The sequence below is a fragment of the Dicentrarchus labrax genome, unplaced genomic scaffold, assembly GCF_905237075.1.
Source record: "Dicentrarchus labrax unplaced genomic scaffold, dlabrax2021, whole genome shotgun sequence".
Lineage (NCBI taxonomy): Eukaryota > Metazoa > Chordata > Actinopteri > Moronidae > Dicentrarchus > Dicentrarchus labrax.
In genome coordinates this window covers 12,615,947-12,629,396 of record NW_026136709.1, presented here as the reverse complement: position 1 = coordinate 12,629,396, position 13,450 = coordinate 12,615,947, and the positions used below count along the sequence as shown (strand labels likewise).

The 13,450-nt window shown below is 42.5% G+C and overlaps 1 protein-coding gene across 3 annotated transcripts in view; it reads right to left on the bottom strand.

The window, feature by feature from the left end:
- Positions 1-13,450, bottom strand: part of stau2 (staufen double-stranded RNA binding protein 2) — an 81,480-nt gene that overhangs the window by 29,466 nt on the left and 38,564 nt on the right. For all 3 annotated transcript variants that reach the window (XM_051410314.1, XM_051410316.1, XM_051410315.1), the window contains exon 12: positions 7,708-8,069. In XM_051410314.1, coding sequence (XP_051266274.1) covers positions 7,708-8,069 — 362 coding nt within the window. The remainder of the gene's footprint in view (positions 1-7,707; positions 8,070-13,450) is intronic.

Sequence of the window (13,450 nt, the reverse complement as noted above, 5' to 3'; positions counted from 1 at the left end):
CCAATAAAAGCTACTTCTTTGGCTTAACTCACCTGCTGCTCCTACTGGAATTTTCTCCTTTAACTCCTAATACAATGACGTACTGCACAAAAGAGAGACTCGCTCTTTTAAAATAACTTTTATAGGTAGTAAAAATACCCTCCAGACATGTATTGTAAGAGAAATTCCTCCAAAAGATTGAGACCCTGTGCGATGGAACGAGTCTCTTTGTTTCATGCAGCATGTAGAGAAGACCTCGGCACGGTTGTTATCTCCCAGTCGTTTAGAATGCTCAAGTATACAGACAAAACAATTGGCGACCTCCTGACAATTTAAGTGTTAATTTCATGTCAATACCTTAGGCCTTCCTCAGTACAATCCTTTAATCTTACAATGCAACTGTCAGCAGATTCTCCCCTGGTTTCCTCACAACCACAGAAATCCCATTGGCACTACCAAATCAATACACTGATTATTAAATGTACAATGTTCATTTCCCACAGTATTAAGACTGTGGAAAATCAGACGCACCATGACTATAATCCTATCTGTTACTGACAGGGACATGGTGATTAAACACGTACTGACTGAAGTCCAGAGGAGGATTCTGGACAGGGGACTGACCCTCCCATGGTACATATTGGACATTTAATAAGCTTGAACATCTACAGGAGCTTTACCATTCAGCACTTTCAGGCCACTGATCTGTGTGCAGTATATTATGTTTGTAAAGGCTCACTGATGGTATTTTTTGTTTGTTTTTCTGAATCTTTTCTCAATAAAGATAAGATATAGATAGTCTGTTTGTAACAATGTGTGTCTGATAATAAGTTCCTCATTAAAATCCTTAAAAAGGCATCTACACCTTCTATCACATTAAAAATTACATTAACTATATAGATTTTGTTCTTTTCTAAAGTTTTCCTGCTGGACACAAGATGTCTCTTATTACATCACTTTCCATTCTCAGTGAATGTGCACTGGCTGCTGCAAGTTTCTACATCCCACTTGTAAAGGTTGCAGGATAAAGACTGCTGAGCTCACTTATTAACATGTTATAACTTGTTTGTAAATGTAAAAATGCTAATTTGTGGTTTTTCTGGGTTTACGTGAGGGACTTCTTCTTTGCTGGAAGCAGTGACTTCTCTGGGTCTTGTCATTTCTGTGAGGTTGCCAAGCTAGGTGGATTTATTTACCTTTGTACAGCGCCAGGATAGCTGTTTTTACAGTGACAGATAATGTGCAGATAATGAAGAGAACTGTTTGGATTTCAAACAAAGTGCCAGGTTAACACACCCTTCCATCTCCCCATGCTTAGACTGTGCTGGCACACAGCTGTTATCACTGCCTAGTGTTGAGAACTACATGAAATATGATCAATACTATCAAAATACAAAAGAACAAAAGCAAGTACAAAACAAACAAAAAAAAGATTATGCTGCATATTCAAATTTGCAATATGCTGTGCTAGCACTTGAGGGTATTTGATTTAAAGGTTTGCAAATGGGCTTGATTGTGGTGTAAAAACATCATCACTCAGTTTTGCCAAACACACACAGAAACAGGCATACGCACCGACACGCACACAGAGGGCCACCATGCAAGCAGAGAGACTGTGCGCCGAGCCAGCACAGCATTAACGGTCTGATTTATACCACCGACAAAACTTGTTTTCGAAGATCGCTCTTCACACAAATATGCCGCAGAGCGCAGCTGGAAGCCATCACCCTGCCGCAGAAATCAAACGTGGTGGGATTAGCCATCCCAAAATGTATTTTCTAACGCAAATCCCAGAGTAAACAGAGAGTAGAGGAATGAGACGATGACAAGGAAGTTGGAAACAAACTGTTAGAGTCTTTGAACGTTTGTACCAGATCAGGCGTTTGTTGTTGATACAGAGAGTCGGCAATGGAGATCAGGAAAGGAGGAAAAAAGGGTGTGGGGGGGGAGAAAGGGTAGAAACTGCCAATGCGGGGTACAAGGTGTAGTCGGCACCATTTGAAGTGGTTTTTCTACACAGCCAAAGAAGGAAGCGGAGAGAGAGAAGAACAAACAACGTGAAAGTGTGAGAAATCCTGGGAACTGTACTGAATGGATTTCAACACCAGCCACCCGCCAAGGATAGTGTTTTCATTAACATGGGATTTCCAACAAAGTTCTGATTCCAGCGCCGAGAAGAGTACGGGCCCTCCCTTTTCTCCAAATCCATCTCCCAAGTTAAGCCTGTCACGGCTAGATAACATAACTCAGCTGATCGCTATCTCTGCTGTGTTATTGCATTAGGATTCAGCAGGTGGACGGGACTGATAGATGAAGTAGATACCATTCAACTCTTCCAGACACAACCTGGAATGTTATAGTACAGTATGCTGATCTTTGATCGCCATATGTAAGAGAATATTAACAATTTGGAAAATGTTGCAATATCCTGTCTCACTGAGAGATGTAACATCTGGCACTGTGAACGTGCAGCAGTATGTATTGTTTCACGGTATACAATGGTATGAAGATTGATGTTTTCGTACTCTGTACATTTGCTTATTTGCTGTATTAAATGTTACTGCATTAGTGTTATTAAGGCAAAGATATTGAAAAAAAACCCTTCTTTTTTGATTCCTTTAACGTAAAGATTTTATCTGCTAATAATAATTATTGCACCGTGATATTTTCTGAGACATAACATGAGAATCTCCTACCGTTGCAACTAGTGCTGGGCGGTACACCAGATGAACCGGTATACTGGTTTGAATTTCCCATATGATAGGAAATTTTCATATACCACCATTAGCTGAAACAACTGCTGTAGCTCTTCAATAGGCAGCAATATTGTTTTTGCAGTGAAGAGCGTAACCGTCCGGGCAAGCTGTGTAGCGTGTAATGAGACGGGGGACCTATTAACTGCATACCCCTCTTACTCAGTTCCTTTATAACACAACTATTAAGAACCCACAACTAAACTGTCTTTAACAGGACAGAACACCATGACACACAACAATCTGTGACCGTCTGATGCTTATCAAATGCTGCACATGATTCTTATCTTTGTAGATTTCTTTATTTCCCAGCACCAAAGGGTGAATACAGAATAATAAATATCCCTAACATGATGACATTAAAAAGTTTTAAAGGCCAGGTCACGCAAAAATAAATAAATTCCGTTATATAACTTGAAACTGCCAGAATCTTTAAAAAGGTCCTACCACACAACAGTAGTTGCAACCCTTATATATATTTAATACCATACATAAGATTGATCCTGCACTCCTGTTTTGAGAGTTTCAACTCTGCACACACACTCAAATAATTCAAGCTACTCTATCTGGTTATGCAGGTCATCAAAACTCCACAGGCTGGTTAAAATCTCTGCAACAATACTCAAAGTGGTTCTGTCATATTTTCCATTTGCACAACCAGAGCACCTCAGGAGGGGTGTAATTTCTAATTCATGCTGAAAAGGTGTTACATTCACTGTATCTGCCAATTACCGAGGAATATGGCTTACTGTATTATGCGCAGCAAAAATAATGAGATGTCTGCTTACTGTTCTGCGTCACATTGTTTTCATGCACCTCTGTTTTAACAAGGTTAATCTTATCTATATACAGCATAACCACAAAAGGCCGGGGTGACGGAAAAATCTTAATGCCAAATCAACTGGTCCTCATAGGATTTAAAGTGAAGACGATGTCACTTTTGAAAGAAGCATCAACACACTCTCTCTCACAGATGCAAAATTAATTCATTAGCAATAAAACAATTAATTTGCTCAATTCAATACACTGAGGTGGTTTTGCAGTTACAGCCTTACTTGGTCTGGTATGACTAGAAGCTTATGGTGGCTAATGTTAGCAAACCTCATGTAAATATTACTGTATAAGGAACATCACTGTGTAGGTTTGCAAGACTCTTCTCCACTTGCACTGGTGTTACATTAGTTTAGCATTTTAGTCCCATTACTGTCACTTGTAGCCACAGTGACCTCTGCTCAGCACAGTCTTGCTTTAAATGTGGGTTTCCACATTGTGGTGTCTGTTATGAACTAACTACTGTGTGTTGCTTTAGTTGAGAGCATGATTTATAGCTGAAGTGATATACAGATGTAAACAAATCAGGTCCACTCATCCAAAGCATAAATCTGATAAAAGAATATGATGCACACACAGTAGGCTAAGATGATCTTTATCCTTTAAAAAAAAAAGAAAAAGGACCAAATGTAATCACACCAGGTTGCACACATGCCCACCACTGGCACCATTGGCCACTGATGTAACTGGCATATTTATAATTTGACATAACAAATAAAAGCAGCATGTGATGACACACACACACACACACACACACACACACACAAAGATCTTTCATCCACACTTCCTTCCTCTCTCTGCCCCTTTCACTCCCCTCTTCTTCATTAACTCGCTCAACCACTAAATCACTCAAGCCCTGCCAGTCCACATTCAGACATGGACAAACAGAGAGAGAGCTGCTCTGATAAACATTCCAGTCTCCCGAGAACCGAGCAGGTTATTGGAAATAAAAGGCCCGTTTGAAGGAATGAAAGAGAATAAATCAGCTCTGAAGCAGCAGATTTGTCGTACTCCAGGTGTGTATCAAGGGGAAAAAAATCATTAGGTTTCCATCAATCATTGATCTCCTATAAAAAAAATCTCCTGCTCGCTTTAAAAGGAAGGTAACAGTTAATAATGTGAAGCGGTGGCAGTCTGTGATGACTCTATTAAGTAATGTGATAGCAGAGTAAATGGGCAGCTGGTGACTGCAATGCTGGGGTCAAAGTCTTCAACTTCTTCGAACTACACAAACGATGAGAGAAATTAGAGTTCGTAAATTTGTGGAAGCGAAAGGGGAGAAATAAGAACAGTGGAAGCGATTGCACTGAGAAAGAGATGATGAAAGACAGCAAAGATAGAGATACGGGGACAAAGAGAAAAGAGGGAGAATCTCTTACGTGGCTTACTCAGTACTTCCTCCTTGGTCCATGTGTTGTCTATTACCTCCTGCTTCTTTGTTTCTGCCCTACTTCCAGCGCACATACCCGCCGTGCCAACAACACGCCAGCCAAATTAATAGGAAATACACACACACACATACAAACACACTGGAGTAAGTGCCAGCATCCTTGCTCCAAGCTGGCGTGAGTACAACACACTGTTGCTTATCCAGTCAGAGCTTCCACCAGAGGCTATTTTCCAATCAAATCAAAAGAAGGGCTTAGCAGGTAGGCCCGGGCCTTTGTCTGTGGAGCTGGATGGACGAAACAGACACTATGAGAATGTCCTCAGCGCTTGCTTAGCCCCCTTTAATCCAGTGTTGGGCAGTCACTGTAATCCGCTCACTTGGATAACATAATTACATTACAAAAACAAAGTTACTAATCAGACAAGGAGATTATTATCAAATTACTAAAAAAAAATTACTTACGACGGATCTGAGTGCTTGTTTGTTGTCAAGTGTGGTCGAGGGAAAGTGCATTTTTTTTGGCAAAAACATTTTGAAATCTGTGGCAGTTTAACCCACAAAAACACATAAGAATACATAAGCCTTAAAAACTCTGCCTAACATGGCTTTGTAGGCAACCAGAGGTTCTCATTACAAACCCACATGATATGAAACATTCCCTCAATAGAACACATATTGTCTGCATGTCTCAATTACAGCCTGATTTCCTCCCTTAAGAAACACACACACACACACACACACGCACATGGAAACAAGCAAGTGATGCTCGCCTGTGTATTTACTCAGATCAATGCATGTAAAGATGCACAGAGAATAACTCATATTTATGCGATATGGTTTGTGGAGTATGAGAACGACAAGGACTTAAACTTCACACACAAGCTTAGCTCAACTCTTCCATTTCCACTAAACAGAACCTGCTGTGTGTGTGTGTGTGTGTGTGTGTGTGTGTGTGTGTGTGTGTGTGTACAAGTGTGTTTGGGCTTGGCCAGGCAGCAGAGCTCTCTCAGGTTACACACACACAGGAAGGCTCAGAGCAATAACAAAGGCCTTTCAAAGGAACCCTCAGCAGGTTAAGATAAAATGTTTTCGCTCAAACTGATAAAAAGCATCTGCAGCTTAAATGAACAGGCGCTGGTATCAGTGGCATGGTATGCAACGCAGAACGGCCGGCACTGATTAAAACAGACACCGGGGAGTCCTCTCTTTCGCACACACGGCTAACAGCTAAGTGTGTGTGTTTCTGTTCTGTGTGTGTGTCCGGTCTGGTAATGACAGAAGCACCTGTGAGGTTTAGTTCCAGCTCTAAATCCATAGCCTGCCAATAATGTCCACAGTGAGAAACAGAAAACGGATTGTGTGTTATGGAGACTCTGTCTACTCTTCGCGAGTCCACTTGTTCTGCAGGAGCACCACTCTCATTACTCTCTTCTTCTTGGAAGGGCTTTGGTAAGCGACTTCCACCTCACATCAACCTGTAACTGCGGCATGTATGTTCGTACACACTATGTATAGATGTTTTGACACAGAAAGCCTGCATCGATTTTGTGGAGAGGTTTTAAGTAGTGCGCGCGTGTGTGGCTGTGTTTGCGTGAAACTCTTCTTTATAAGCACACAGGTTGATCAGGAACACGTTCTTATTTACAGCAATGGCCCGAGAGGGAGAAGAATTAGGGCAGGAGTGTGTGTGTGTGTGTGTGTGTGTGTGTGCGTGTGTGTGTGGTTATATTTATGCATGGTCACGCTAACATCTGTGCTGTCACTTTAGTATGTGTACATACTGTATGACTGTACCACAGGGTGTCTGATACTTTTAGCAAGTTTATATTATGACTTTTATTACCTAAATGACGGCAGTTAAAATGAAACACAAGCCTACAGTGAAATAAAAAACTTGCGTGTCTATCAGCCATAGAGACCTCTTTGACGGGGCCAGAGGAAACAAAGCCTTCAACTTAAGTGCAACATGCAAAACTGAACTACTGAAAATTCTGCTTTACTACAACTAAGGTCTCACTTTCCTAATTTATGTAATTTCTATCAATTGTGAGATTATACTCAAAGTAACTGAAGATTACTTTAGTGAGTATAGTGCTGAGATCTGGGAACACGGTTAAGTCCAGTAGGGCAAGAAACACAAGCGGTCAGATGATCAGAAAGGCTGCAATCAAAATGTGAATAATTACTTCATTGCATACGCAGACAACTAAACTTAGCAACATTTTACGATGGAGGTCCCAACTCCTTGCCTGAAATAAAAAGCACCGTCCCCAACGTCAGAAGAAATGAGTAAATTCTTTGAGAAATATGATATTAGGCTTCTTAAGCTTCAGGGAAATGTGCAGTGGCGATACATCGCACAGCAAAGGCCACACATTTAATGAGCGAGGCATCTATTATTTAGTTAGTATATTGATATAATGAGATGCCTCAGGACCTGTACAATTCAGCTCGATCAGATCATACATTTCACAGTAGCATACCACCTTTGCTCAACATTTTCCCGGGAGAAACCCCGCATAAGTAATATTGGTCAAATTTGAAGCAGGAAGTCAGTTTGTAAACTGTGATGGATGTTTTCAGCTTGGGTAATTTTACCATTCACCTTTGTTTTCTTTCCTAAATACGACTGTCTAACCTGTATTTTGTTGCATGTTTCCAGATCTCAACAGTAGTTTAAGTAAGTTGTTGATACTGTAATTTACATTCAACCTCCCTATTTTCTGCTTTAATGTCCACCTTCTTGCATCTCACCTGGAAGCCCTGGATGCGAGCCAGGTAGTCCAGCTGCTGTGCAGGCTGCACCGAGACGCCGCAGGCCAGGGCTGGGTTCTTCCCCTTCATGGGCAGGGAGGCGTCGGCTGTGGGCGACTGACCGTTAAGCAGCAGCTCCCTGGCCATGGTGGCGGTCGGGCTGGGTGAGGAGGCTGAGCCGCTATAGTATGGAGGGTGTCCTGGTGGCAGTGGGGCAGAGCAGGGCCCCATGTCTTTGGATGTCATGTAGTTGATGGAGCCGCCACTGCTGCTGCCCGGGCCGGGAGCACTGCCCCCTTGCTTCCTGCTGGCCTCCATCTCCTGGTAGACGTCTGGGCTCAGGTGGAGCAGACCCTTCTGGGCTGGAGTGGTCAAGAAAGAGGGGAGGGAGGAGGACATAAAAAAAGAAACAAAGTAAGGGTTGGAAGAATAGATAAATGGACAGAGATGAGGAGAGAGGGTGGAAGAGTAGACAGAGATAGAAGGGCAGAAAGGGAGATTGGGAGAGAGAGAGAGAGAAGAGAGAAAAGGGGTTATTATGGCTCTCATTATTAACCTCACGAACAGACAATGCCAGTGTGTGTTTGTGCATGTGTGTGTGTGCCTAACTGTGTCCATTTGTGTGTGTGTGTGTGTGTACAGGCGTGCGTGTTGGCTCCCAAACTGGCATTCCATCACCGAACGTAGATGACAGTTTCATGTGGTTTGGCACTTCCGAGCGCTATCACGGTGTCTTCTGGGAAACACACACACAGCCTCTTTCTTTCTCGCTCTCAAACACAAACACAAACGGAGCATCTACCAATATCAACAGAGCCGCTATGACTTCATCACTGATGGGAAACGGCACTGTCAGCTAAGCGGCATCCTGTTTTTTTTTTATAATGTCTCTTCAAAACGCAGACCTACCAACAGAACTCGGAAGCAGGTTTGGTCTCAATTCTGGATCCAAGACACCCAGGGAACTCTGACCAACCTTTCTGCCTGGAAAATACGCGGTTCTAGCCAGCTGAGCACAACAGCACTCCAATACTATGTTCGGATCCAGACTGTTCCGATGAATCTCGTTTGTTTATGCTGGCCTCCCACACTCTGACATCACTGTCCCAAAATGGTTGCAACAGGTGGAAGAGGAGACAGTCGAGTTTTAATCAAGCTTTGTTCAGTAACAGAGGCACACAAACCTTTGTGCGGCACTAAGCAACACCAAGCAGGAATGAACGGAGCCCCGCCTCTGACTCAGTACCCACATTGATCATACATCCATGGGTTCAGTACATCACTTTGTGGCTGCAGTGAAAGTAAGAGGAAGGAATATGAGACATACAAGACGAAGACATGTGAAGGGACAGAAAGGATAAAAGAGAAGGATGAGCTGGGAGCCGGTTCAAATGGGAGAGGAGGTGGGGATGAGTGGATGTGAAAACCATGCGGAGCCTCCGAAGCCCAGCCAAGGTCACCAGAGACAGGAAGACCAGCTGTGTGTGTGTGTGTGTGTGTGTGTGTGTGTGTGTGTGTGTGTGTGTGTGTGTGTGTGTGTGTGTGTGTGTACAGACCAACAGCTGGGAGAAAGCGCTGGAGTGAGCGCATGACTGACAGGCCACTTCCTGTTTGAGTTAACATTACCATCACACATAGATACACACATACAAAGACAGACATTTTCTTGCACACTTGTAGCCTGCTCTGGTCTAAGTTTCTGGGAACCTGCAGACAATATTTCCCATTATGAACAATGAAGTTTGCATTCCTTTCCAGAGCAGCAGAGAAGCTGAAGGAAACAGCAATGAAATCCAGGACTTATTACTCATACTACAACAAACTGCCCTATGCCAGCAATGACACAACTGCTTGGATTTTTTCCCCCCTCCCAATCACGATGACAACTTTAATTTGAATTTACGCAAGTAAAACTCACAGGCCTGTGAATTCTGAATCTATCGCAAAAAATTAAAGGTGTTAGCCAACATGACATCAGCTGTGGACAAAGAATACTGTGGTGGTGGGGGCTGGGAACAGTGTGTGTGTGTGTATGTGTGTGTGTGTGTGAGTGATGGTCCGCCTAAGTGTGTGTGTGGGCGTGCCCGTGAGGATGTTTGCATGTGATTGAGTGCTTGAAGCTGGTGTCAGCTGATGGCGAGCAAGAGCGTGACAGCAAGAGAAAGAGTGAGAGTGAGACAAAGGAAGCAGAGACAGTGAGAGTGAATGAGTAAGAGTGACGGAGTGTGTTTGTGCGTGAGGATGTTGGGTAAAGATTGTGCAACTGTGTACATGAAGTGGGAGAAAGTTAGAGGAGCAGGAGAGAAGCAGAGTGAGGCGGAGAAGTAGGGGGAATGAAAGAGTAAGGGAGAGTGTGTGTTTGTGGTGCTGGTTCCAGGCAGTTTTGGAGGGGTCCCACCCAGACTCGGCGTCCGGTGGGCCAGGGGAGCGCTGGAGGGAAGCCAGAGCCAAGCATGAGACTGATCGAAAACAGATAGGGCCGGAGCCCACCGCTATAAATCACCACGGTGGAGCAAGACCCTCACATAGTTCACACATGCACACAACGCACAGAATGCACAGACACACATTCACGCACACACAAATATGCACAGCAGGAAATGAAATGTGGCAACTCGAGTGAAAAGCCCTGCTGCAATACCCATGGGAATAGAAGGGAGAAAAATTGCTCTCTTCTTACTTCTTTTTCTTCTTCTTCTTCTTTCCTTTTATACTCCCTTCCTGTCTTCTAAGCCACCCTGTTTGTTGTAGCACTGCATCCCACGGCTCACACGGGGCAAAGGACACAACCACACACTTCCATACACACACATACACAAAAACAATGAGTACTTGTGGGTGCTTGAGGGGTGTGTGTGTGTGTGTGTGTGTGTGTGTGTGTGTTCTATGTGGAACAGCAAGAATGGAAGGACACAGCCATAAGTGAACACCCTTTGACACATTTACCTATTTTCTGCTGCTTTGCCTTGCGTAATACAGCAACAGTCTTTATGTGGAGTACAGCCGGCCAATGGCAGTTTTGTAGAGAGCAGTTTGTACGTTAGCTCAGGTACAACTGTGACACAGCTTAACCATCTTCTTAGCCACAATTATACTCCAAAAGATTTTTATAACAGCAATAAATAGGAGTTATTCATAAACCTCATTGGTTTATTACTTAATCTGTCTGTCATGCCACACCATGCCACCTACCATAAGCAAATTCTCAAGTGGTTTTTTTTTTTTTTTGCAATAGCCATTGCATTTTGTAGGTAAATCTTTACTGTAGCTTTTACTGTTGCCTTGACTGGCGGAGTCCGCCTTTTTATGCAGGATTCACAAACAATAGAAGACAAAAGCTCCTGTGGTTGACATATGTGCCTTTTCCTACTGACCTGTATTATCAAATCACACCACAAACCTCCAAAATCAACCAGGACTGAAATCTTATGCTTATAACTTTAAAGAGTAACTTAATACCAGGATTAAAAGAAGAGCTTCGATCTACTCTCTCCAGTTGAACCCCTCAAGCTTGTTGCACCTACAGCCAGCATCCCTGAAGTATGTGGTTGGGAGTGGCAACCATAATGTCACCATGTGCTACAATTGTATTGAATAGTGAAAAGGAACTTAGCAGTGAAAAAGCTCCTGTAATTTCAAACACTAGTAAAGTCTGCCAAAAGCTGAATGTGAAAATATCCACAAGAAGAAGCTATTGGATTTCAACTTTGATTGCACAGAAATTAGTCAAGGCAAACAACTCCTTTTATTTATTTTCTCAAAAAAAAAAAAAAACCCAGCACAAACTACAATTAGCACTGTTTATCGCATAAAATATGTTACAATAATTCTGAGGCCAGAGCTTATTTTTACTGAGTACGATGCATTTTCTGCAAACTGATTTAGTTATTCCCACTTTTATTCAATAAACTGCATAGTCAATCAAAACAATGGACAAACCAGAAACATCTTCCATTCAGCAATCACACACACACACACACACACACACACACACACACACACACACACACACACACACACACACACACACACACACACACACACACACACACACACACACACACACACACACACACACACACACACACACAAAACCGAGACCAGCTGTATCTGTTTGAATGAGTTGTAAATGGTGTTTATGCAATAAACATTATTCAGACATTAGCGTCGTGTGAGTGTTGTGCGGTTTGGGCAACTTTAAAGAGGTAATTAGCAGATAGTTAAGGCTCACGCTGAGTGTGAGATAAACTATGAGTGGGAATGGCACGGGACCAAAGGCACGCTTTGAGCCAACAATAGGAATAATCACCAAATAAGGAAGACTTCGTTTCCCAGGGGGCTCCGCTCCGGAGGTATTGGGCAATTCCTGGAGTTTGGGCTACCATAGAAACCACAACCACCAAAATAGTTTATCCAACAGAACAACCATTTATCTATAAACACAATTTAGATGACATATCTTTCAGAAAATTGGACTAAATCACACATATGAGTGCTATATAAAGTTGTGGCAGGGGCTCGTTCTCATCTGGATTCTGTATATCAAGTCTGGACCAGCAATGTGCAAACACAAAGAGGCAGAGTGATTAGTCTTACCAATCTGCTTTGTGCTTTTCAACATGAGAAAGCTGAAACATCACATTCATTCTCCTCTCCAGACTGAAGCTGGATACCATGTCACAGCACTGCAGCGCTGGCAAAAGCCTTCATTAGGGCTGAGTGACGACAGCACATTCAAATCTAATAAGGCTATCTGTTTGTTTTCCACTCTGCTGCTCCACATCTCACAGACTGTTCATTTGTCCCTTAAACTGCTCTTTCTCAAACTTGCTGGCATTTAGTTTGCTGGCATCCAGAGCGAGACTGCTTGCAGTGTGTCCTTTTATCAAGCTGGTACATCACAACAAATTAAGCTCAGACGTTATTATGAGACACGTAAATCTGCTTAAGCAACACCATGACTATGAATTCTTTGCATTTTTACACCTGTAATAAATATTTACTTACTTAACTCCCACACCATGTGGAATAAATGGAAAAATAACATCGCTGCCAGACCAGGAAACAGAAAATAGAATGTGATGTCTTGAAATAGCGTTTGACTTTTTTTCACTGTTTTTATTTTGATTACAGACAAGACAGCCAACTTAACAGATACAGCTGATAGAAACCAGCTGTTTCCTACAAAATTGCATCCTTGCACGTTTTATTCCTATCCCTCTCTATAAATGAAATGTCCCTAAAGGCCACCACAATCCCATGTAAATTCAAACATAAATCCTGTCATGAAACTATTTTGTGTTTGTCTACAGTTAAAAATGTCCTAAAGTAGAGGATTTTTTCCAAATGACGTGATGATTTAGGAGGTTGTCTACTCCACGTCTGCATTTGTTTCCTATCTGGTTAAGTAAACAGGTTACTGTCAGCTTACTGAAGCAAGTGAGAATCTTTTACGATATATTAGCATTACACCTGCAGCTACAGCAGCATTTGTCAGCTATAAAAGAGGTCTGGTGATCCGACATGTTGGTTTTCGATGCACCGTGAGACTAAACAAGACTGGGAATTTACAGCCATTCTAGCAACTCTATGAAGCCCCTCGGTGCTTTGAGCTGAATGTTCTCCAGCATGATAAAAAACTCAAATGACTGATGTTTAGTAGGTGTAATGTTTACCATCTTAGTTTAGTGTGTTAGCATGGTAATAGTTGCTAATAATCACTAAGCACAAAGTACAGTTGAGG